The sequence below is a fragment of the Sinocyclocheilus grahami genome, unplaced genomic scaffold (assembly GCF_001515645.1).
Source record: "Sinocyclocheilus grahami isolate Dianchi unplaced genomic scaffold, SAMN03320097.WGS_v1.1 scaffold35.1, whole genome shotgun sequence".
NCBI classification, from domain to species: Eukaryota; Metazoa; Chordata; class Actinopteri; order Cypriniformes; family Cyprinidae; genus Sinocyclocheilus; species Sinocyclocheilus grahami.
Window position 1 is genome coordinate 2,357,338 of NW_015505214.1, and position 27,673 is coordinate 2,385,010.

At 41.0% G+C, this 27,673-nt stretch overlaps 1 protein-coding gene across 1 annotated transcript in view; it reads right to left on the reverse strand.

Moving 5' to 3' along the window:
• Positions 1 to 2,392: 2,392 nt before the first annotated feature.
• LOC107581482 (forkhead box protein N3-like) overlaps positions 2,393 to 27,673 on the reverse strand; it is a 56,204-nt gene continuing 30,923 nt past the window's right edge. The window contains exons 2-6 of the mRNA XM_016267060.1: positions 18,545 to 19,095; positions 12,461 to 12,609; positions 8,427 to 8,485; positions 4,522 to 4,630; positions 2,393 to 3,605 (exon numbers count right to left, since the gene is read on the reverse strand). Of these exons, the coding sequence (XP_016122546.1) occupies positions 3,137 to 3,605; positions 4,522 to 4,630; positions 8,427 to 8,485; positions 12,461 to 12,609; positions 18,545 to 19,081 (1,323 nt within the window). The 5' untranslated portion in view covers positions 19,082 to 19,095 and the 3' untranslated portion in view covers positions 2,393 to 3,136. The remainder of the gene's footprint in view (positions 3,606 to 4,521; positions 4,631 to 8,426; positions 8,486 to 12,460; positions 12,610 to 18,544; positions 19,096 to 27,673) is intronic.

Here is a 27,673-nt window from a genome sequence, read left to right on the forward strand (position 1 = left end):
TTTTTCACAAACACACAGCTTTTCACTTCACAAGATGTTAATTGATGGACTGGTGTTGTGGATTATTGTGATGTTTTTATCAGCTGTTCGGACTCTCATTCTGACGGCACCCATTCACTGCAGAGCATCCATCGGTGTGTGATGTAATGCTACATTTCTTCAAATCTGTTCAGACGAAGAAACAAACTCACCTACATTTTTATTTTAGAGTGAACTACTCCTTTTAAGATAACTGTAGGACCCCCTTGCACACTTGGACATTCAGATTCACAGATGAAGTTCATGTTTATGAGGGTTGGAAGCAAAAAATAAAGGAAACAAGACAAGCCAAGGTCGATGGCGAAGTATCGCGCTAATAAGGGATTATCCTAAAGCCAATTCTAATTCCTTGTCAAACTATTTCAGTACAGTTTATGATATCAATGCTGCAGATTGCCCAATGAAAATGACAGAGTATCGAACCGTTACAAAAGAACAGAACAGACATCCAAGCACATGAACTAAAGGCAGGCACAACCTTAAAGGGTGTACAGAGTGATAGCTCATCCAACACTGATTATTAACAACATTTCAACACTTACATCAATGACTTGAAAAAGGACCACCAAACCGAGGACCACGAAAAAGGCAAAATCAGTTTCACCTGATATTCAATACAAGGCAGATCCATTCATTAATGGGTTTCCATGAAGTCTCTTTCTTTGGAAGAGTTGTCTGCCGCAGAAGAGAGATACAACTTCAAAAAAATAAAGAGTAAAGAAAGAAACCTATGCTTTAAGAGACGCCTCTCCGTTTTCTTGTAAGAAAATAAGCCATGCCTCATGCTAAATATCTATCTTACATGATCTTTCATTTAGAAAAGAAAATACTTCTTTCTTATGTACAAGCACCCATGCAATATAACTGAAAAACAGGCAAAAACTGCCTTTTGTGGGACAAAGGGAGTAACTTTTTACAGTGTTATCCTGACAGGACAAATTGCTTGGATTGTGATGAAGATTCAAAAAAAAAAAAAAAGATTCTTAAAAAACACCAACATTTTGGCAACACAATAGGCATTTGTGACACATTGCTTCATAAAAGATTAGTTTTAGTGTGCTTCAAATAAGAACTAACAGCAGAAATGTTTTAAACACCAGGCATGTAAGAGAAAATTGGCATATTGCATTTGACCATTACGTTTGTTATCCACTGGACACGGGCCATTTGACACAAAACATTTGCTGCTTAATAAATAAATGGGTCAATGACATATAACAACATCTTATATACGAGTCAATTTAATGACTCGTGTCATGTGGTGGCACCGTTAATTATACAAATATTTTCCTTACACCTTAAAAACACGTTAGTCATTAAATTAAAGAAAAAATAAAAAAGTGTTCCAAGAGTGTGACCGAAATGTTACGCCCCTTACCATACTGTGATGCCGTGTCCCCGCACGATGAGACAAAAACATTAAAACCCATTATAAACGAGGCATTTGTTGCATCCAGTGGGGACATAATTATGGATTATAATGACTTTACTGTCTTTTTACGCATTGCATCGTGCCACGTAAACATAAAACCATGTCTGCATTTGTGATTGGAGAAATGACAAACAACAAGCGCTACTCTACACTGCTCAAAACTCGCGTTTGAATCATCAGTGGCAAATTCTTTAAATATGAAAACGTACTTGCAGTCTGTGAGTCAGAACAGCCGGCATTGTAGTCTACTCTACCAGGATCAGGAAACAGTCCTCCATAAAATGCACTGCACACATCTGAATATTTGGGTTGAAGTGTTCTGGAACAGTGTTGTAAATACAACTTAACCACCGATTTCTAGTCGTGTGCTCTTTTGGAAGACCAAACTAAATATTTTCGCTTTCACAATGAAACACACAGCGTCACACACGGCGGGCTAGAGTGAGCGGAGGCTGGCGGATTCGACGAAGAAGCATCCGGCGGGCTTGCGGCAACCACATGTGACGACCCCGGGATGGACTCTGCTTCGTCCACGGTGAAAGCAGATCCGGCAATCCACAGCGCAAAGTTGATGTATTTCCTCAGCAACCAGCACGGATAAGCGCCAGGCATGATGAAGCGGATATCGTCCTCTTTTGGAAGGCCAAACAATGTAGTTTCGCTCTCACAATGAAGCACACAGCGTCTTCACGACATGGCGGCGGCAACAATACTACAGCGAGAATAAAAGTTGCACCTTCTTTCTTTGCGTGAACAGTTGGGAGGCGTTATGCAAATCTTCCCACATAGTGATGTAGATATGTGGGGGCGTGTTAGAACGAGCTGTTTTAGGTAGGTGTGGCTGACTCTTAACTTTTATAAAGAATATCTCTTTGGATTTGAGACTTTAGTCTTTGCAACTTTACGCACCAAGAGCTTGTAACACTCCAAAGAGAAAGGAAAAATTGAAAATCTCATCATATGACCCCTTTAAAGGAATAAAATTTAATGCCATACTACTTTTAATGAGGACGGCTGTATCAAACTGACATTTTTAACTTTATGCCCCAAAAACTATCACTATTAATTTAGAAATTAAACCATGCCCATCACCAAAAACGCATTGTATGTATGAACTGCATTTTTAATGTATTTTTAAATCAATCAATAAACCCAGACCAAGACAACTGAGCGTCATGTCATTGACCCAGATATTCATCTGATGTTTTTTGTATAGGTTGGTATCACTACTTTTTGAAACTATTATTGGTCTTACTAAGTGTGCATGGATTAACTGCACTTTCATCAACAGGTTTCATATCTTTGGCACACTTGAGAGCAGCATAAAAATCTCTCCATTCAGCTTTCTGATGTGAACTAGAAGGATTGCTACAACATAATTAATTCATTTCAATTTTTCGGTAAGCTTGATGAATTAAAAGAAAAATATTTTTCACTCAAATGACCCAAATTTTACTATGGCTTTTTTCCATCTTCACACACACACACACACACACACACACACACACACACACACACCATGAACATGAGAATCTTTCACTCTAGAAATAAAATTTGACAAGGGACAACAGTGATTTTATTGATATTGCAACAACTGACTAGAATTCACCTGATATCCTGGAACAGAAGTATTTAGATCTGTGTTAACGGGATTTTCGTTCATTGCTAATCATTGGCTTCCTCTTTCAGCTCCTTCTTACATGTACGCAGAGCATTTTTATTCACGCCGGTGTGCACGCCGGCCAGGTGAAGCAACGACCCCGCCGCCTCCATCTCCTCGTCTTCCTCTTCTTTGACCAGGAGCTTTTCCGCCCGTCTCTTCTTCAGGGGAAGCGTGTCGCCGGGGGTCCGCAGGTGACCTTTGGTCCACAGCAGTCTTCTGCGCTGGAGCAGCTGGGAAGGAGGTGGCGTGGCGTCCAGCGGAAAGTCTTTTTGCTCCTCCTTGACCTCAGTGAGCGTGACCTCCTGGGAACCCTGAGTGGAGCAGGAGGAGAGGGAGGAAGAAATGTCCCCCTTTGTATTTAGGGACTGTGAGCTGCTGTATGTGTGGTCCTCCTGCTGATCATCGCTGGGTGGAGGAGAGTCACTGCGCAGGCTGTTTTTACCCCGGGTCAGATAGTCGCCCAGGGCTGATCTGTTAAGGCAGACAGAGAGAGGCAAACCATTATTAAAGTTACACAGATGCTATTATCCAATATGACTTGCTGTGTATTCAGGGTATATATGGTGTGTTATGTTATGGCTGGTAATCAATAAATGGCTGATATTACAATAAAAAATTTAAAAATAAAATGAGTCATTTAAAATGCTACATGTGAATAATATAATATACAGTATAAAACATGATTATTCAGTCTGAGATTTGCTAAGGGCACTATTCAGTTATTATTGTTTTTAAAGATTAATTTTAAGTAAGCATTAGATGTACTGTAAATGTAACAATATGGAAAATAAACAAATTTAAATAGCCAATACTGGAAAACATCCAAAATACAGTATTTGATCTTTGTCTTTATTTTACATGGTCAAATATTTTAATTAAACTGCATTAAATTAGTTCTTGTTTTAAGCATATATCTAACAAAATTTAGTAAGGTTTATGTTAAAAAAAAATGTATTGAAAAAACATTTTAATGGCATAAAACAAGACAAAATGCATTTTGTGTTTTTTTTTTAACTGCTTTGCAGTTGCATTTTCTTCTGTCAGCTCCATTTATATGAATTAAAGACAAGAAAGGTATTATTTATTCACTATTATAGTAATTATTAATATTATATAATACAGTTTCATTTTAGTTTTATGTGCTTTTACCATTTTTATTATTGTTAATATCTCCATTTAGCTTTCATTTTTGTTTGAGTTATTTCATTTTGTAAATGTTTGTACTTCAAATTAAACTTCACTTGATATTCACTTCAGTTAGTTGCCAACATTTACGTTTATTTTTTTATCTAATATTCTATTTTATTTCAGCATTTTTCAATTACCAAAAACGATTTCAATAGTTGAGTTTAACAATAACAACACTGCTGGAGAAGGATATTCAAACCTCACGGCTGTGGTCCTCTTGCTCACAGGACTCAAAGGAAGGGGTCTGATAACCGGAAAGAGCCCCTGAGCAGCAACACGTGAGCTATGCTGTATCACTCTCTGTGGAACTGTGAAAAACAAACCCCAATTACAACAGAGAAAATATACTGGACTGGATTACATTACTCCTATTCGACAGCAGAACAGGCAGTTTATGCTCCTCTCTGTGCAATTGTTTTGCTCATACAACATCTACATTACTGATAAATATCTTAAAGTAATGCTTAGGAGAACTGAAAAACAGCGGTTCTCAACTTTTTTGATTTCAAGGCCCCTCATTGTCTAAGACAATAATCAAAGGCCCCCCATGTACGGTAAGATATTTCTGGTACTTCTGCTATAATGACAAAGCCACTTGTTTTCAAAATGGTTTGCTAGCTTGTTTACAGAGAGGATATATTAAGATAATTAAATAAAATAATTTATATAATAATAATTAATTATATTCTGTAATTTCACATTTTTCAAAAACTGAACTTTCCAGTAGTACAAGGGGGATTTTTTTTTGCCATTTTTTGAATATAAAATATAATTTTTATTTAAAAACAATTAAAATTCCTCAGAAATTCCCACCTCATAGAATGTTTCAGAGACAGAACTATTACAAATGTATATTAATTAGAAATGATTAACAAGTGACATTTCCAGGTCTAGAAATCACACTTTTGCAAATCTCTCAGTATCCACAGTCTTGAAAACCTGTATAAAATAGGGGAAAAAAACAGAAATGTCAACTGCTGAGGTAACAAAATGTGATGTTAAAATATGTCAGTTTACATCTAGAATTGTAGCTGTTTTTAGGTAAAATGTAGCTTATTTTAAACCAACTTAAAGGTGGGGTAAGCAATTTTTTAAAAAACGCTTTAGAAAACTGATTCGGGCCGATTAGCAAAACAAACTTGTAGCCAATCAACAGTGAGGGGCATGTCTACTCATGATGTGGAGGAGAGAGCGTTCAGTGCACAGGACGGACATTAGCGAGCCGAGCGACAGAAAGATAGATGGCGGATAAAACACAAAAGAGTAAAAAACATCTGCGGAACAAAAGAAAGCTTAAGGCAACAAGGCAAGAAGTAGGACCCGTGTAAATATGCGATCGGATGCCGAGGTTGCTTTGTTTCTTCTTGATAGGCAAGTAACACCGTGTCTGCGCCGCAACAGCTAAAGTCTGTCTAGTACACTGGACGCGACAAAGCGACCATTGAAAATAATTAGAAATGTGTGTCCATATGTCATAAATAGAACGCAGCAGCAGTTTTCTGTTGGGGATTTGTCGTGTCGTGCCGCATCTAGTAGACCATAGATATGTATATATATATATCTATGGTGTAGACAGCATCACTGATTATAATGAGTTCTATAGTATTTTGTCGTGCCGCGCCACTCACGTCTGTACTAGTTCAATTAGATTCTTGCTCAACCTCTCAGTCTCCAGTTTGCATTCCACACCATCATATCTCATATACTTCCTCCCCTGCTTTTATCTGACTCTGACTAGGATTTCAGAAGTTCATAAAACAAAAGTTTTTTTTTCATTATGTGATTTTATCACTCAATGCTCTTCACAGTATCTCGATTTTCTCTCTCATTCTCGCTCTGTGTTACACCAACGGTGTAACATTGGTTTTGCTTTGTTTCACAGAACTAATCGTTGCCTGGGTTGCGTACGTATGTGTGGGGCGCAGCTATCAAAATAGGGGCGAGACCCTTTTGGGGTAGGGGCGTGTTTGTTTTGGTGATTTCAAATGCCAACATTGGCTACCAGAAATCACTTACCCCACCTTTAAGCTATCTTAATGGACCGTTGGAGTTGTGCTGATGCCCTCTAGTGGTTCCTGGTGCCCTGGTTGAGAACCACTGCCCTAAAAGATCTGAAGAACATCACCCTGAGAAAAATCTTGTCCACCTCACAGGAAAAATTCACCTGAAAATTAAAATCCTGTCATACGTTCCTCAAACCAAGCTATTGTATGGCTTTAGAAGACTTAAAGTGTAGTATGTAAGTCATATGAATTACTTTCTGAAGGTGCTTTTTGCCACCTTTCTGCATGGAAAAGAGCAGCGTGAACATTCTGCTAAACATCTCAAAGGAAAAAAGTAATTTGTATTTGGAACAACATGAAGGTGAGTGAAAAGTAGGATGGACACATTATAAACCATTTCATCATAAATATTAACTGACATTATGTTCGCTCAACTGATTTGTTGAAAGGTCAATAATAGTATTCAATCCACCGGTACTGGTTTCACAGCAGGCAGAAAAATGAAAAGTGATTCTCCAGTGAATCCCCTGAGAGTTAATAAATTATGACAGAAGTTTCATTTTTGAGTGAACTATCACTTTAAGGGACACGGCAAAAAGACACTAGCCTTCACAGGTGTCCAGCCACTCACAAACTGTAAGCTAGTAGCAAGCTTAAGTGAAGTTGCCTTGAGCTAAGAGCAGTCGAGCAGTTGACACACACACACACACACACTGAGCTCTTTGCTTTTATGTAGACAGCCATCAAGACATTCACATCACTCAAATGCCAATAGCCCTGCTCAGACACTTTTCACAGGCAGCTCTGCCTCCATTATTCCATTATCAAGAGCAGACGAGGAGGAGAGGGGAGCCACTACAGACAGATAATGTATCCATTTCCTTCCATTTAAGCTGCTCGCGGAGGAGTGGAAAGAGAGCACCCTGATTGGAATCGAATGGACATTTAAACGGCCGCGACACCAACAGGGAGCGAAAGAGAGAGAGACAAACAGATGAACTGAAAGAGAGAGATGAAGGAGCAGTTGTGGGAAATGAAAGAATCAGTGGTAAAAAAAAAAGAATGATTCCCAAGGTATTACAAAGGTAATCCGTAGGTGCAATGCAGCTATTTGTGTGATAAAGAGGGTTTTTTATAAATCAAAGTCAAGGATCTCTTGCAAGGTGCTTTTACAGGGCGCATGAAAATCACTTGACGGGCACAGTTTTCTTTCCTGTTCTGAAATATTTCATATTAAAACTAGAAGTTTGAGTGGGACTTATTGGAGAACTCATCATATTTAAAAAAAATATTTTTACATGGCTAATAAGCTAAAAGGCTACGCTGCAACCATGAACATGATTTTTATTTGCTGGATGGTGACAGGTGGTATTAGGAGGTGGGTTATTTTATTGTAATTATTTGATTGGACAAAAATCTGTGTAGTACAGGATGAGTCATCAATATTTTTGTTCTGTTTTCTTGTAAGAGTACTTACATTAAGTACTTTTTCTTTTTATTTATTTGAAAGAAATTAACATTTATTCAGCAAGGATGCATTAAATTGATCAAAAATGACAGTAAAGACATGTCCATATATTTTTAAAATTTCTATTTCAAATAAATGTTGTTCTTTTGAACATTTCCTGAAATCCTGAAAAAAATACATCATGCTTTCCACAAAAATAAGCAGCACAAATGATTTCCAAACTGAAAATAATAAATGTTTCATGAGCAACAAATCAGCATATTAGAATGATGTTTGAAGGATCATGTGGCACTGAAGACTGGAGTAATGATACTGAAAATTCAGCTTTAATATCACAGGAATAAATTGCATTTTAAAATATACTAAAATAGAAAACGTATGTAAAATATATTACTGTTTTTCTTGTATTTTTGATCAACTAAATGCTGCCTTGATGAGCATAAGACTTTTAAATCATACTGACCCCAAACTTTTGAATGGTAGTGTATATTCACTATAGGCTAATTTATCAACAGCGAGGAGTACATGGTTTCAAAGCTAATAAACTGATTAAATCCCACAAAACTTTTGATTATAATGGTGTCTTTTAAGAAATAGATTAGAAGAAATTACAAAAAAACATAGGGCTTTTACCTTGTAAGAGCACTCCTCCATTCTTCCTGAAGAGTGGACTTCCTGGCCATAGTGGAGGACTGAGGGTTATAAACACAGAGCGAGAATGAGAGAGAAAATCGAGATACTGTTAAGAGCATTGAGTGATAAAATCACATAATGAAAAAAAAACTTTTGTTTTGTGAACTTCTGAAATCCTAGTCAGAGTCAGATAAAAGCAGGGGAGGAAGTATATGAGATATGATGGTGTGGAATGCAAACTGGAGACTGAGAGGTTGAGCAAGAATCGAATTGAACTAGTACAGACTTTCTGGCGAGGCTTGGAAATCCCATTATTTACCATGATTACTCATTATAGACTGTCCAAAGCAATGGATCCAAATGGCTTGTTCTTCCAATAACAATCGATATTATCCTTTAACTTAGATTGACTCACTCTTTTAGTCTTGAAATCAGATCCTCAAACTCACCATGAGCATCACTTTTTTAAGTGATAGGAACAGCTGGGGGTGTTGAGATTCACAGATGAGCAGACTGACATCACATTTATCTGATCTCATTATCCTAATGTTGTAAAATTTATCCCGCTGTCATAAAATGTAAAATATTTGAATCGAGTATGAGCAGTTCTAATTGCATAATAAATGCATTAGATGTATACAACATACAATACATTATTTAAAAAAAAATTTGAGTAAAGCATTGCCACTCTTTACAACACACATTAAATTGGGCATGAAATGACAATTCACCCAATCTTATTTTTAAATGCATGTTATTGATCTTATTTTAAACAATCGATGCATGGATTTAAAACCCCTTAACTGTCACCGTCCCACCTGTGGGACGCTTGGCACTCTTTTTTTTGTTGTCCTTTTTCTCTATCAAATCGTTTAGTAATTATCATAAATCATATATCCTTTGAAAGCGTAGAAGCCCAAGATTCATCCTGTGAAAACCATTTTGAAATTGGACATTGCGTTACCATGGAAATGGTACTTTAAAATCTTTTGGCGGTCTCCTCCCCCCTTAGTGGGCGGTGTCAAGTGTCATATTACAAAATGCATTACGCTCTTTTACAATCAAAACTTTTTATAATCTTGAAAAAAAACATATCATTGGAAAGGCCTGAGTCTCAGGATTCCATATTTGGTGGTATAATGCAATATTGACAGAGAAATCTAGACATTTGTGACAGAAAAATGCATAAAAAATGTAATGGAGTTTGGATGGCACCCGGTGGCTGTTTGTGGTATAACGCCTAAATAAAATCTCACAGGAACCTCAATTTTTTTTTATATCAATTTCAAATTTGGAACATAACTTATTTAGACATAAGGCTTTAATTTTATACCAAATTTAAAGTACACCTGTTATGTAAAATATTTATTATATATAAAATAATATAAAATTAGTATACTGCATTTTCTTTACAGTATATTTAAACTTCTATTTTTACTTCTATGCCAGACATCTCCAATCATTTTGTCAGCTTAAACCCCACCTCTTTCTAACAATTGACTGCAAGCTCGTAATTAGATCTGCCTCCATCCAATTCTCAACTACCCAATTCAGTTTACACGAATATAGTTCACAATATCGAAGAAAGAATCTGTTGCTACTTATGTTACATCACAGCTTTATGAAATAAACCATCTAAACTAGCTTGGACCATGTAAAACTATTTAAGCTATCATATTTCCACAATGTAAAAAAAAAATCCATCCTATTTCAACTGAAACACTTTACTTCAGTTGCTGCCTTGATTTTTTTTTTTAAGTATAATCAACTGGTTGTACAAGTCATTTCAACTTAAATTACATTAAACCAACTTGAAAAAAATCTAATTGCTCAACTTATTTTGATGAGTTAAAGTAATGTAAAAGCATAAGCTGCCATAACTTTTTTTACAGCAACAGAGAATAAATTTGGTTTAAAGGATAGATGGATGGATGGGGCATTTATATAGCGATTTACAATCATATGAGGGGATCTCTCCTCAACCACCACTAGTGTGCAGCATCCACTTGGATGATGCGACGGCAGCCACAGAACAACGGCGCCGGTGCGCTCACCACACACCAGCTACAGGTGGAGAGGAGAGAGAGTCATAGAGCCAATCAAGTGGATGGGGATTATTAAGAGGCCATGATTGACAAGGGCCAGTGGAGGGAATTTGGCCAGGACACCGGGGATACACCCCTACTCTTTACAAGAAGTGCCATGGGATTTTCAATGACCACAGAGAGTCAGGACCTCGGTTTAACATCTCTTCCGAACGACGGTGCTTTTTAAAATATAGTGTCCCCATCACTACACTGGGGCATTAGGAGCCACACAGACCACAGGGTGAGCACCCCCTGCTGGTCTCACTAACACCTCTTCCAGAAGCAACTTATGGCGCTTTTCCACTGCGTGGTACGATTAGGCTTGGTTTGCGTTTCCACTGCAGTTCAGTACCGCTTTAGAGTGGGCGGGATTATTCACATGTCGTTATAGTTGCGCCGCCTCTACTGCCGCGACTCCTGAAAAACTTTTTCATTCCGCGTTGCCCCATCAAGCTCTCGCTGGATCCGCTCCTCTGCTATCAATGAGAGGAACGTCTGTACTTCCTCAACAGACCACGAAACAGCCATTTTTGGGTTGTTAAAAAAAGGGTGCTCGTTCAAAACAGTTGCATTTGATCCTTCGTTGGCTGTGCTGATTTAAATCTAGCGGGTCTGTTGTGTTTGTGTCGCTAGTTCAGTGACGCAGGTAGGGACGATTCTCTCCGGCCAATCCGTGATCAGCAGAGTTTACACATCACGTTTTGGTAACGGTACGGTTCACTTGGAACCTCAACCGAGGTGGTACTGAAAAAAGGACCAGGTACTGTACCCAGTGGAAAATCCCCCAAAAGTGAACCGTACCGGGCTGTACCATGCAGTGGATAAGCTCCACTAGTTTTCCCAAGAGGTCTCCCATCCAGGTACTAACTAGGCTCAACCTTGTTTACTTGTTTGCCTCCAAGACTCTACAATTGATGAAAAAAGCCACTTGCAAAATGAAAGCAAAAAAGCTTTGTGTTTGTAAACAGAACAACTGTTTAATTGACTGTACAACTGTTTACACAGTAACTGACTTTCATTTCCCAAAAGAGAACTAGAGACCACAAACTACTGAGAGCAGTTCCTTCATCCCACAAGAGGAAACAAGAGCGCGGGGGGGGGGGGGGGGGGGGAAACAAAACAAAGGAGTTAAAAGTTTCGCGGACGGGCGGCGCGCGTGCCGAGGAGCGGAGGGGAGGGGGGGGGGGGGGGGGGGGGGGGGGGGGGGGGAATCAAGAGAAAAGCAAGAAAACAGGCATCCAACATCTTCTGTTGCTATGGAGTTTAGTGTTGCTAAGCCTATAATCTATTTCTTAGCACTAACTGTCTGTCCTATCTCTGTTTTTTTTTTTTCTTCTTTTGCCAGACAAATAGCTTTGTGCTACTGTTCCACCTGTCTTATGCATGTGTTGCCATGGAGGTACTCTGGTCGTCACAGCAACAGCAGAGGAGAAGAAACGACTCAGGAAGGGCAAGCGTGTGCCGTTACTTTACATCCCACAGATTCCCCAGAGGACCATGTCCAGTCGCTCACAGAGTGTTCAAGAATGAGTGAGGAACTGACCCAAAACCCTCACACACTGGACCAATGTGTTCTTCACAGGAAGGTCATAAGAGAGGTCACCAAAGAAAGGCTTGTATGTGATCTTTCTTCCCTTCGGGCTTCCTATCTTTCTCTTTCTTAAAGATAAAGAGAAGATTTGTTTAATCCAAAGCTCTTTTACGGTCAAAATTATTCATCCCATGGTAAAGTTAACGTCCTCTCAGTCACATTTTGCTCATGCTCCTTTATTTAGAAACGGAAAAGTCTGGACTAGGATTTTCAGGGCCACACAAAACGGAAAGTGTGAATGAAAGTACCAGAACAAAACAAACTGACGAACAGTGAAAAAAAGCAATAACTGTTAGGTGCAGAGGAAAAGTAAAGAGGAAAAAGAAAAAAACCTGAGTGATAAATTGAGGCGTTACCTGTGGTATTGCTGAGGAGAGGTAGACGGGGAGGTAGAAGGTTTTGGAAGCCGAGGGGAATACGGATGATATGGAGTCTTCTTCAGCGCCTGAATCAGATTGTGTCTGTAGTCAGGATCAATAGACCAGAGAGAACCCTTTCCTATGCTCTGAAACACAAAAAAGACAAAGTACTGTCATGAAACATCTTTAATCTTTCGATATCTTTATCAAGATTAACAATATTACGAGATACTTTATAGCAAGGGTGGGCCACTCTGACACTCTAGATCCACTTTCCAGCTGAGTTTAGCTCCAACCCTAATCAAACACACCAAAGCAATCCAATCAAGGTCTTCAGGATTTCTAGAAAACTATAGGCAGATGAGTTTGATCTGGGTTGGAGCTAAGGACCACCCCTAGAGTGAAGTGGACCTCAACTTGTCAGTGTTGTGGAGTAACTAGTTACAAAATAGTAACTGTAATCCATTACAGTTACTGAGGAAAAATAATGTTTAATTGAATTACAGTTACTTATTTGTAGGCCTACAAAGGGGGTTACAATATTTTCTGCAAAAAGATAGGATATGTTGAATTATATTAATTTGTTGCTTTGCCTGTTTTTGATGTGCACAATGGCTCCTGCCATTTAATGGCTGTTCAGTAAAGCGATGCTATTCTGAAACTTTTGATTGGTTCTCGTTTGCAGTGCACCATGTCTCTCAATTACATCTATTCAAATCGCCACTGAAATCTCACATAAAAAAATCTCACTGAAAACGCATAGCCTAAGAAAGAAGAAGCACAAAGCACTGTATAGATCCGTGCACACGGAGTTCACAGAAATTGGTGGTCTTCTTTTTAATATGTGGCTCTAGTATCTCTAGCAAAGCATCGAATTGAGTCACTGACATCCTGAAGTAAATTTTGAATCGCCCCTGATAATCCTACTGCTCTTTAATAATGAAGGGGGACTCTCCTTTCTCTCTATATCTCAGGATTGGATGGACCCAATATTCTTTTTTTCTTTTCAAGAAGCGAGAGGACAACAAAATCATCCTCACTGCTTGATTTAGCACTCCATTTAGTACTGTTTTGCCAAATTTTTTCGCAACGGATTAATTAATACACATTGGACTCAGTGTGCGACAAATTTTTAGGATGACGAATACGAAAAAACACATAGGAAAATTTCGGACTCGGTGTGCAAGGACTTTTACTTGCAAGGTGGGCTAAAATGGAATTGGTACTAAAGTCTTAAAGAGCCCTACTCTAAACGCAGATTTGAAATAGACTCACTGTAGCCTGATGCTCTCAAGAACCTTCAAAGTTTGTTTTTAAATAAACTGTACATTATCACCGAGTACATTTTTGCAAAGTATTGAGAAAAAGTGGGGAGGAGGATTAGACTTAGCACTCGAGACCCTCGTTGTCTAGTGAATACAGAGGCACCTTTAAAACTGCCTCAACAGGCAAACACTGGCATATATTTTTAGATCAAAGAAGCCGTTCTCCACCTAATTAAGCTGTCTGCCCTCCATCAGGGGGCTTCCAGATCCACATTTCCCTTTACCAAAAAACACAACTCACACAAGGCATGAAATTCAAACTGTGCCGCTTTGATCTCGGCTTTCGAATTAAGCACAAAAATAAGTGAGACGGGATGATGAAAGCACACTGATATTATCGTAGTTACAGAACAGACGCTATAGCAATGATCAGCAGTGTTTACCGACACACTACGCAAGACAATTAAGGGAAAGGTTTGATTAGACGGGCCGACAAGCTGGCAATTGCCAAAAAGGTTGGGGGAAGCAACTTTATTTCATGTATCTATGTGTGTGTTTGTGTTTTTCACACTGCTGGAGGAGCCATTGGCCCAGCATGCCGTTTCCACCAGGGGTGCAGGGTAATTCAAATACACTCCCCATGACTTAATTCATAACTTCCCCCACCAGTCTTCCATCTGCCCTCAATTAGCTATCGACACGTCTGCTAAACAACATCACAGACTGACGTACATCATTCACCAGCTCCAGCACGGCATCCGGGTACACCTCCAGCTCACCTGCCTGCCAGAGCCACACGACCCCTCTCTATAGGAGGCAGAGGAGGAGCAGACATGCACCTGTGGTTTCACTGGTCTCCAAGGCAACAAGTAGAAGAGAGGGATGGTTGGACGGTTTGGCATGAGTATCTCAGTCTACATGGAGACAATGATGGCGCTTTAAAACCAGCCCAGACCCATGTGCTAATCTTTCCCAACCGTGGTAAATGAGGAAAGCAGCTCTCTGCCACAGACTCTACGCTCAGAGAGCCAGAATACATGATTGCCTATGGTTAAAAGAGAGGGTTTCTACTCATGGCTTATAAAGTATACACACATTTTCACGAATGTTAAAGGGGTCAAATCATGGAAAACTGGATTTTCCACTTTTGGAAACTAAGCTGCAATAATGGCTTCTTCAGAAATCCTCATGGTTCTATTGACACAACCTCATTTAGACATGACACCCTATATATTATATTAATGCTTATTCAGTATTTAGGTCAACCCTAGTATGAAGTACACCTGCACAAAGAGAGTGGTCAAGGTTTGTCTGGTTAGAAGTAATTCCCTCCTGCAACAACCACTGTAAGAAAATGTACCGTAAAAAAATATGGAAGCAACATTTTAGTTTTTTACAGATTTAACTACATTTACATTTAAAAACCGTATTTCATTAACTGATATAAATGTTAATATACCGACCTACTGAAGTATTGAAATCTGTTTTGTACCTTTGTAATACACTGATAACCAACAAAAGCAGGTGGTGATGAGAAAGTCACATGATGAACCAAAGCCCATCACAAGCAGCTTTTAAATACTAAGATATATAGAAGGTGCACCGTGTCATTCACACAAACACCAAACACCATAATGGTAACACACATGAAACTGAAATAATGCAAGAAACATTCATTTAACAACATTAGATGTAACATACAACTCTAATGTACACAACTGATAAGAAAAAAACTAAGAAATAGTTACAAGAAAAAAATTAAATGTGAAATGCAAAGCAGGACATTCTGGGAATGTCAATTTACGTTTTTTCACTGTAACTTATACATTCTTTTTCCACTTTCATAAACTGTATATTACCGTAAAATTACATGTAATGTCCAATACAGTTTTTCACTGTATATAGTAGGGGAATTTACCGTTAACCAATTAAAAGGTTTTTACTGTAGCATTTTTACAGTTACAATCGTTAAAATCGCAGTCTTTATTTTTATTTTTTTTTTTACAGTGCACAACATCTGGACCTGAAAAGCATCTCCATCTACAGTGATTCAAAGGTTGCCACGTATTCTTACAAAATAGAAAACAGCAAATTACTCATTACATGATAGTAGATGTTTTTGCCAAGCTCTCTAAAAGTATGTAATGGACAGTCGCCACTTTAAGGATTTGGGACCGTCTGTGTGCATTCTTTTTGTGCCATCAACCAATCAGCGTTCTTGCAACACAATGTTGCAGCTTTCGGAGTGTTTAGCCACATGGCTTTTACAGCTCACGTGATTGGCTCAAAAAAACCTGGATGAAGAATGACTTTCCATGAGCCTGCTTTGGAGGGTTGTGTGCCAGCTAAACTGAGACGATTGGGAACATTAACAAAATGTTTTCTCCAAGCATCATGGACACCCCTGGGTTAATAATTATAACATTTGCATACAGAATACTTAAAGGTACAGAAACAAAAAACAGGCTGCTTAGTTAAAAGTGTCAGACAGAGGGTAAAAACTGTTATGTAAAATTAGATTTTGGCTTAAGCAACCTTGACTAACATTATAAGTGGACTTCAGGGAGGGAAAAAAGTGTTAAAAAGTGTAAATTATGATTCCTTTAAAACAGACACACACACAGACACAGAGCACTGAAAATTGCATATGTTTAGTACTCAAGCAAAAAATGAAGTGCGGACACATTTGTTATCTTCAACCTGTGGTGTTTGGCTGGATCTTTGACGACTGAGGCTTGTAAGAAAGCTGGGACTGATCTACCTCAGCATTCAGTGTCTAAACATCTGCTATTGAGTAACACACTGTGAATCATTATACTTAGTCTGCTGTTAAACCACTAGTTTGCCCTTCTCCTTCACACACCCTTCTGAAGTGTGTGAGATTTAATACCATTTTTAAACAAATCAAAAGAGGCTATTAATGATTTAAGTATATTGAGAGACCAACATATCTTTTAAGTAAAAAATCTTGACAAAAAAAGAACAAAAAAACATTTGGAAAATGAAACTAAATTAAACACATATACATTCAAATTTAATTCAGTTAATTCCCTACATATCACAACCCATATATATATATCCCAGCCTATGTTGCCTGAATATAACAGTCTATATTAGAAGGGTTGTATGTCAATTTCAGTAGATTAGTTTGGTCTTCTGCCAGAGATTTACTTTATTTTGTACTCGGTGAAATATGATACAACTGGTCAAGCAACCTGAACTTTACCCATCAAAACAGATCACTGTGCTTCATGCCACTTCTCTGAAATGCTCCCACATTTTACCCACACACACATATACAGATCTACTCACACACATAGCAACGCAGCCAATCAGTTTTGCTGTTGCTACAGAAACAGCATGCTTTTCATGTCAACTACAGCTAGGTTGCTATGGGAATACATATACATGGAAAACTCTTTTGGTCGTAGTTAAGAACCAAATGACAGGATGACAGCTAGGACAGGTACAAACACACTCTTACAGGAGCACATATACATAATAATACAAACACACACTGCCAGAGCAGAGCCAGAGCTATTTGTTAATCTTTTCATCTGTTTTGATGTCAATGTACGATTTTAACGTTATTTGTCATATCTAAACAAAAAAAGCATGATTGCATTTTGATTATAGTCACGCATTGATTACAGTTGTACTATAGTTTGATTATAATTATGGACTTGTTTACATATCCACAGCCCACATTCATAAAATCTCTTAGAAACAAACCATAAATAATAAGCCTTTGTTGACTTAGAACTCATCTGTCAAAAATTATATTTGGAATTTGATTTAAGGTTAATACTGCTTTAATAGGTTAGTGACAAGCTGCTCGTTTGTACTGTCCTATTTATTCATTTATTTAAAAATATGCTAAAATGCAATTCATACATTGAGACGTTTAATGTCTGTATAAAAATTTATTTGTTTATTTTATTTTGTCTAATTTTGTTTATTATTGTAAACATTTTTTGTTTGCTGTGGGGGACAATGTGAAAAAATATTAAGTAGTTTGGCATAACCTCTTATTATTACCTCCTAGAGAATACAAAATATTTTAACAATACTGCTTCACTGCTATTAATATTTGAAAAACATTTGTCTGCAAAGTCATGTGATGTGACCTACAAAATTCATGTGGTTCAACCAACATGCAAAAAACAAACAAACATTAAACAGGATATGATATCATAGAAAAGACCCCTGCAGACCCTAACGACTGTGCGAAATATCATATAATTAGACCTTTTTATGACAGGTTTGGCTGTAAAAATGTCATGTGCTAATGATATTTATGAATTAATTAATTAATCTGTTTTGATTCATAATTTAATAATTAAATTTACATATTAAAAATATATTTAAAAACTTGGAAATAATTATTTAGATTATGTGTTCAACGTGTAAGGAAAATGCTATTAGCATAGTACAACTTGACATTTTTCAAAAAAATTTAATTGAAAAAGTTACTAAAACTGGTATAAAAATTTGTCAAATTCATATGAAAACGTCATGAATATAAATAGTACATTTCGAAGAAGTTGGCAAATGTGTTTTTTTTTTCTTTATTATGAACCCAATTGGCCCAATAATGAAGGTAAAAGCTAAGTTTCCATAACTCCTAGACTGTAGATGGAAAGGAAAAGCATTCAAGAACATGTGAATGCCTCTGGCTGAAGTATTTAAAAGCCATCAGGATGATGAACTATTGATGGAAAATCACTCAGGAAGATGAAAGTGTGCATTCCAATAAAACAAGCGGCTCTGTTACATCTTGATCCTCAGTTAACCTCAGAGAAACACAAGCCCTCACCTGACTGCGATCCTTATCCACCTTCTTGAAGCATTTGTTTAGCGACAGATTATGACGCACTGAATTCTTCCAGCCAGTGGGGGCGCTGGCGAAGTAGGGGAAGTGCTCCAGTATCCAGCCGTAGATGTCTTTGACAGGAAGTTGCTTGGAGGGAGCGTCCTCTATTGCCATGAAGATGAGGCAGCTGAAGGAGTAGGGCGGTTTGCGGCTGGGACCCGTGGACAGATGGTAGGGTGGCTCGCTGGGCTCAGGGGAGGACGATGGCGAGGAGGAGGGCTCGCGGCCACCGTTAGCGTCCTGCAGGGGGCTGACGCTGCGCAGGCCCGAGTGGCCCAGGCTGGTCAGAAGATCCGTGCTCTCGTGCAGCCAGCTGAGGCTGGTCAGCTCCTCGTCCTCAGCCCGGCTGAGGGAGGCAGACAGGGCCAGAGAGAGGTCAGCTGCCTCGGTGTCCTGGTAGAGCTGACTCAGACCCCGTGCCACGCTCCCACTGCTGGGGCCCTCTGCCTTCTTCCCTGGGGGCATGACCATTGGACCCATGCAGCCCTCGGCTCCTGCAGAGACACGAGAAAACACAACACTCTGTGAAGTGATTGATGGTTTTTATGGGGAAAAAATGGAAAAGGCTTAATTGGAGCTCTTATATAGTTTGCATCTGTAGACATGCAGTTCACACACAATTGCAATTTTTGTAATAAAAACTGTGATTTAAGATGCCATAAAATAAGTTAAAGGTCTGTTTGTTTTGGTTATGTTGGTGCTTGTTTGTAGTGCTGCACAATTCGGCCTTTTTTTTTTCTTATATATCAATATGACTATAATAATAATAATAATAATAATAATAATAATAAACTAACTAAAACTATTAAACAAAATAAGAAATTACGACTGCAATATCTCACTATAAAATAGAGCTATTTAAAAAAATACATAATTAAAATAACTTAAATGATTTAAAAATAAATACATTTAAAACTGCATTTAAATAGGCCCCAGGTTTTATATAGATTATATATCAATATAAGTCAATAATAATAATGTTAAAAAGTTTTTTTTTTTTATTATTTCACAGTAAACTAAAATATTTAAGTATTTAAAATGAAGTATTTAAGAAAAATAGAATTATAATAATTATTATTCTTAAAATATTTAACAAAATATTAAATATTAATTGGAAATAAAATAATAGTATTTAACAACAATAATATTTATAGAAGTCAATTACTTTCTTTTCAATTGTTAAATCCTCAAGCTATTTTCTGTCAGGAAACTGCAAGAAGCTCTTAAAGCTCCTCTTTTTTTTTAACAACTGTTTATAAGGAGCTTCTCATCACAAGTTTGTGAGGCATTTACTCTGAGAGTCGCTATGAGAGACAGAAAACACAGATCATAAGCTGCTCATGTGTTTTACTATGAAAACTGCAGCACATACTGTATATCTACTTAAACAAATCACAGTCTTTGCGATTTGATAACTACACAAAGTCATATCGTAATTTTGGTTTTACAAAAAATAAGCCTCCAGTACTACAGTAGACATAAACTAAAGTAAAAGTTTGTCTGGTTTGCAGGATCAACAAATACAGGAGGCTAAAATCACTGCATGTTAAGTTACTCTCTTATATTTGTAGATATTTGTTCCCATGAAACAAATGTGTACTCTGTGAACTCCCAAAGAGAAATGAGACTGAAAAATCAGCATGAGAACGGGAATCCACTTCCATATTTCAGAGGTGAGATCAGCAAACAGGAAAAAGAAGACAGAGTTGAGACGCTCTCAACAAATGCATTTTACAAATGCAGTTTATTCAAGCTTAAGCTACTCAAATTCAAAATTCATAGTATATTAGTGTCAATGGAGAAGCTTTACAGAGTTGACAAACTACTTCAGCTAAACTCACCAGTCAAATTAGCAGCATTTGTTTTTAACTGAGCACAGACATTAGATTTTTGGGTCTCCAGAGGAGATGAATAACAACTTGAATCCTGTCTGTTCAATCCAAAGGCTTCAGAAGAATTGAAATATGGCATAAAAGTCATATGGGCTACTGTTTTTTGTTGTTGTTGTTTTAGGACCTTGGCAGTACAAATGAGCATTTACTTTCCTTCTATGGAAAACAGATGTTCATTCATTCTGTGTTCCACAGAAGAAAGGAATGATATGGGGTTAAAGAAGAAAATCAAGTTCAGAAGCCTGGATTCTCAAAAGATGGTGAAGAAAGTCATTGTGACGAGTTAAATGGAAACAAAGATAAGGCAACTCTGTTTCAGAGTAAAAAATAAAACAACTGTGAGATAAAAGAAATAGGCTAAGCCCGCAATTGTGCAGTCTATAGTCACATTGTGAGTTATAAAGTCATTGTGTGAAACACAATTGCACTTAAATATAAAGTTGCAATTAGGAGAAACAGTCACAACTGTGAGTTGATTTCTCACAATTATGGGAAATAAAGTCACATCCATGAGATATAAAGTCACAATTGCGAGAAATAAAATATCGGACTTCATTTCCCATAATTATAAGAAGTTGTGAGATGCAAAGCCACAATCACCTTTTTTTTCAGGCTTCCAAACAAAAATGATATAACAATGATGCAACCTTTTTTATAATGGAAAATCTGATCCGTTCTCTTGCAGCAGCGTTTGTGTGTGTGTTTATGTGTTTGAAGTTTCAGGGCGGTAAGGTTAGCAGGAGGTTGGATTTTAGTGGAAGTAATCCTGGCGCTATCTGAAGATGCTTAAAATCTAAATACGAACTTATCACACTGCCCAAGTCACAGTAGGAAATCCAGTTAATCTCTCCCTACAGCGGTACCCATCACTTTTAACGCTCTCTCTGACACCCATGCCAACATGTACCCACACACAATTATACATACGCCGCGCGTGCATGTCGAGCGACGTGCCAGGGGCAGCACCCCCTGATAAGGCGATTCAATCAGTCAATAACAGCATATGCAACTGAGCGCTCCTTGGAAAATGCACAGTCACGCCTCAGGGTTGCTTTTGACACTCGTGCTCACATGTCAAAGCAGCAGCTCTCTTCACTCGCACTGATTGACAGCTGACAGCTAGCGCTGCATGACGAATACAGCATCTGTATCCACGACAACGGAACGAGAATATTATCCAGCCTCCCAATCTGGAGCAGAGATTCCCTGGGGTCAGTCGCGGCATGGCTGCGTTTGTAAGGCAGATTATACAAATGTGGACGGTCGGCATCACATCCACATCACAAGCGAGGAAAACAAACTTGCGGGTTTTCTCTGGAATCAACTAGATCAACATTGTTTTTTGTTTTTTTTAAAAACTAAAATACAACAGAAAACTGTTTATAGTCCACTATTTTATTAAAGTCTATGAACATGTCCAATAATGAGAAATAGCAATAAAAAAGTATTTTGGTCGTACAATGATGGTAAGACCATGGTACTTTGTTATTAGCACAGTATTTACATGGTATTCCAAAGTACTTCAAGGAATACCATAGTATTTTCTCCAAAAAATATAGTATTTGGGGGAAAAAACATACATTATGATAAATTTGTACTGAGGAATGTAATATATTCTAACGGCATGAAAACATATTAAGTTAAAAAATATACCCCTGCTGAAAAAACAAAGCAAGACAAAAAACAACTAAAACCCACCATGGTTCTGTCTGGTCATAACTGGTTTGCAGGCTGGTTTAGAGGGGTTTTGAATACTTCTTAAGCTAGTCAGGCTGGGAGACCAGCTGACCAACCGGCTAAAACCAGACAAATCCAGCATGACCAGGCTGGGAGTCCAGCTAAAACCAGCTAAGACCAGTCAACCAGCTTACGCTGGTTTTAACTTGTCTTCCAGCCTGGTCATAGCTGGTTTGCAGGCTGGTTTAGAGGGGTTTTAGCTGGTCACGCTGGTCTTAGCTGGTCAGGTTGACCAACCAGCTAAAACCAGCTTGGCCGGGCTGGGATACCAGCTTGACCAGCTCAGCCAGGATGAGGGTCTAGCTAAAACCCATCTACTTCCACCAGCTAAGACCAGTCAACCAGCTTAGGCTGGTTTTAGCAGTTTTTTTATTTCAGCAGGGATATTAACAAATCAGTCGTAAACCTAGCGAACTGACACATCAAACATCAAGGGTAACAATGTGAGGTGGTTGTTTTCTAGGAAAATATAAACGCACATATATACACCCGATATGCAGGTTTGCTTTTTGTGTATCTGTGGTGGCGCTGCCACAAAACATTACATCTGACAGAAAAGGGCCAGCTAATTTTATTGTTGCTATGACAACAAACTACTCGAACAGGGTACCATTGGGGCTGCCAGTGAACTTCCCTTATGCTCAAGAATCAATTACATTTTACCGTACACAAACAAAGTTTGCAACCGCTTTTGCTTAAGCTCTTGAGGAGCGCTTTGAAATGAGAGGAATTCAGCAAGATATTTCAGGTGAGAGTTGTGACAAATGACCAAAGAGATCTGAAAACTGGAAACTGCAAACAACAGCTCGTCCGACTGCCCATTAGTGCCTCAAATCTAACATATATTTCAGCTCAGTACAAAAGAGACACTGCAAGCTTGACAGCTTTAGTTACAACAAAAGTACAAAAAGTACCATGGTATTATTATGATGTTCTTTGATGTACCTTGGATAACTATGGATATACTATGGCATACAAATATTATAACTATGGATTAAATTAAATTAAAATCAAATTAAATTTGTTCATTTAAGCTTTCGCCTTTCGGCATAGTTGCAAATAAAAAAGTATATTTTTTACTTTTAAATAAAACTACGTTTTATTTTACTTCACAAAGGGAACAATGGCCATTACACCAATCAAAAAAAGAAGAATTTTGTAATATGATGCAACCAGCATTAAAAAAAAACATCACTGAACAGGCTGAAATCAATATATTATTATATATACAGTGGGGGAAAAAAGTATTTAGTCAGCCACCAATTGTGCAAGTTCTCCCACTTAAAAAGATGAGAGAGGCCTGTAATTTTCATCATAGGTATACCTCAACTATGAGAGACAAAATGAGAAAAAAAATTCTTTAAAAATCCTACAATGTGATTTTCTGGTTTTTTTTTCTCATTTTGTCTCTCATAGTTGAGGTATACCTATGATGAAAATTACAGGCCTCTCTCATCTTTTTAAGTGGGAGAACTTGCACAATTGGTGGCTGACTAAATACTTTTTTGCCCCACTGTATATATTGTGGCGAGTATCCCGGTTCCAGATCAGCGTCGCCCTGGAAACGCCACTGCCAGACTGATCACAGAAGCACAACATCTGTGCGTGATGAGTGGCGCACCTGGAGCTCGTTCCCGCTGGCCATAAAAGCCAGGAGAAGAGACACCAGCGGGGAGTTGCAATGGAGCTCCAGGCGGCATTAATGCTTGTTTCTCCTTATTCACAGACTCCGACGGCACCCCAGGCACTTCACCCTACGAGCACCGAGTTGAGACGGGCACCGAGCACCATTCCTCCGAGCACGTGTGATCAGTGTGTGGTCAATAAATCCCCCTACGGGGCACTTTTGATCAGTACCGAGTCTGTGCTCTCATTCACCCCACGACATATGGTGGAGAATGCGGGCAACTACAGGTGAATTGAGACACAGACTTGTAACGCCAGGGTGCTGTAACAATCTCTGTGCTTCTTCTAGGAGAACCGCTCTCTTCCCCAGGATCAATGGAAGAGGTCATACGCCGCCTAACTGAGCTCTCGGCCCGCCAGCAGCAGTTTACCGAGCGACTGGCCGCACGACAGGAGTATACTGACCGGGTCGAGGAACAACTGCAGGCCAGCGTGGCGGGGCGCATGCCCCTCCCGGAAGCACCCGTCAAGGCTCACCAATACCTCGTCCGGTTGACCGAGAACGACAACATCGAGGCTTACCTCCATACCTGAGGTTATCTCGGCCCGGGAGTGGTCGGTCCCGGAAGAGTGGGCTCGCATCATCACCCCCTTCCTCACCGGAGAAGAGCAGCAGGCCTATTATGCCCTGCGGGCACCCCGGAATGAAAACTATGACGAGCTAAAAGCCGAAATTCTAGCCAGGGTGGGCCTGTCTCCCATGGTGGCAGCGCAACAATTCTACCAATGGACCTATGATGAACGGCAGACCGTGAAAGCACAAGTTGCGCAACTTGCCCGATTGGTTCACCTGTGGCTTCTCGCCGGGTCCCCTACCGCTGACCAGGTAGCGGAGAAAGTCCTCATCGACCGGCTGCTACGGGCACTGCCCCGCCCGCTGAGGCACCCAGTCAGTATGCGAAATCCACAGGACATCCACAGTCTGGTGGAAGCGGTCGAACTCGCTGCGGCGACCAACGCCCGCGAGGCAGGGGAGAGAGCGGGCCTGGCGCCCCGAAGGGTGATGGAGCGGCGTCCGCTCGAAGGTGCACCGCAACCAGTCAGCAGATCGGCGGTCCCCGACTTTGTGGATGAGCCAATGCCCACGGAACCCCCAGCACCGACGGCCCGAGCCTGGATGGCCCGGTATTTCCTGCATCAGGACAGACTTTCCCCTGGCCCCAGCCGGATGGTAAAGCTGGAGGGGAAACCAGCGCAGGCCTTGTTGTATTCCGGCAGTTCAGTCACCCTAGAGCGACCTACCCTGGCACGACCAGCCCAAGACCGGCCTACCTAGCGACGGACAGCGAGAGGGAGGGTGAGTGTCAGCCAGCTAATCTTCTGTCTGTCTACCTCAATGTGTTTTCGCAGGTCACGACCGGGGGCTCGTTTGGCAGGGAGCAACGGGAGGACGACCACCTGCGAAACTGTTGGGATCAAGTGCGCCGCGTTGATGAAGTAGACAAGCTTCCGGGCCCACACCCCCTCCCTAATTTTGAAATAAGAAATGGTCTGCTGTACTGTGTCACCCAGAGACGGGGGGAGGAAAAATTCCTCTTGGTCGTGCCTAAAACCAAGACAGAGGCAGTCATTGGTCGTGCCTAAAACCAAGACAGAGGCAGTCATTGGTCGTGCCTAAAACCAAGACAGAGGCAGTCATGGAGCTGACACATGGCCACCCAATGGTGGGGAACCTAGGGGCCGAAAATACCATCCAACGCATCAGGTACCGTTTCCACTGGCCTGGACTAGAGGCGGAAGTGAAACGTTTCTGCCATAGCTGTCCCACCTGCCAACAGTCGTCCTTGTTGTCCTCCCCCCAGGCCGCTCATTCCACTACCTGTCATCGATTTGCCCTTCGAGCGGATCGGGATGGATCTGGTGGGACCGCTGCCGAAGTCTGCCCGGGGACATGAGCACATCCTGGTCATACTGGACTATGCCACCCGGAAGCCATTCCTCTCTGGGCAGCCAACGCCAAGAACATTGCCCGAGAACTATTTCTGCTGACCAGCAGAGTTGGGATCCCAAAGGAAATCCTGACTGACCAGGGTACCCCCTTCATGTCCCGGGTCAAGGCGGACCTCTGTCACCTCCTCAAGGTCCAACAGATGAGGACGTCAGTCTACCACCCACAGACGGATGGCTTGGTGGAGAGGTTTAACCAGATGCTCAAACGGATGCTGAAGTGGGTGGTGGCCGAAGATGGGCGTGACTGGTACCTCATGATCCTGTACGTGCTCTTTGGAGTCTGTGAAGTACCACAGGCTGCACCCCCTTCGAACTGCTGTTTGGGAGACAGCCCAGGGGCCTTCTAGATGTCGCTCGGGAAGCGTGGGAGAACCAACCCGCCCCCCTTCGTAGCCTCGTCGAGCACGTGCGGGAAATGAGGGCAAGGATTGACCGAGTCATGCCTCTGGTTAAAGAACACCTCGTGACCGCCCAGCGCATCCAGCAACGCCTGTACGACCGGCCCGCCCAGGCCCGGGAGTTCCAGCCAGGTGATCGGGTGGTGGTACTGGTCCCGACAGCTGCGTGTAAATTCCTAGCGACCTGGCAGGGGCCCTACATAGTAGTGGAACGGATGGGACCGGTGACGTACCGGGTGCGGCAACCTGGCCGCCGACGGACGGAGCAAATCTACCACGTTAACTTGCTCAAGAAGTGGGTTCCCCGGCCCGAGCAACTCGCCGTGCTGGCCCATACCGGCCCTCCAGTAGTGGACGTGGAACCGCAGCTGTCGGCGACCCAGAAAGCGGTACTCGAGGCCCTGGTCAGTCAGTTCCAGGATTTGTTCAGTGAGAGCCCGGGTAGAACCACGGTCATCGAGCATGAGGTCCGCACACCACCAGGAGTCCTAGTCCAGCAGTGGCCCTACCGGATTCCAGAAGCTCGCCGGCCGGCTATAGAGGAGGAAGTCAAGAAGATGCTCCAACTGGGAATCATTGAGCCCTCCCGTAGCCCCTGGGCCATACTGACGCCTCCGGCACCGGCTTAGGGGCAGTCCTCTCCCAGCTCCGGGATGGAGAGAAACACCCCATGGTCTATATCAGCAGGAAACTCTCCCCCGCGGAAACCCGAAGAGGCCCTGGCCATAAAGTGGGCAGTCCTGGAGTTGAAGTACTACCTCTGGGGCCGCCGATTCACCCTCGTCACAGACCATGCGCCACTACAGTGGATGTCCAAGGCGAAGGACACGAACGCCCGGGTGACGCGGTGGTTCCTCGCACTCAAGGACTTCTGCTTCCAGGTACAACATCGGGCCGGGGCCGACCACGGGAATGCGGACGGTCTCTCCCGGGGCTGGTCCGGTTGGGCAGATCTGGCAGGTAACAGAAAACCCCCCCCCGTAATACCCCCACAACGAGTTGTGTGTGTTTCCCCACAGGACCAGGGCGACGCCTGGGGGGGGATGTGGCAAGTATCCCGGTTCCAGATCAGCGTTGCCCATGGAAACGCCACTGCCACACTGATCACAGAAGCACAACACCTGTGCGTGATGAGTGGCGCACCTGAAGCTCGTTCTCGCTGGCCATAAAAGCCAGGAGAATAGACACCAGCGGGGAGTTGCAACGGAGCTCCAGGCGCCATGAATGCTTGTTTCTCCTTCACAGACGCTGATGGCCCCCCAGGATAAGGATCTGCACCACGGCACTTCACCCCACGAGCACCGAGCACCATTCCTCCGAGCACGTGTGATCAGTGTGTGGGCAATAAATCACCCTACGGGGCACTTTCGATCAGTACCGAGTCTGTGTTCTCTCATTCACCCCGACAA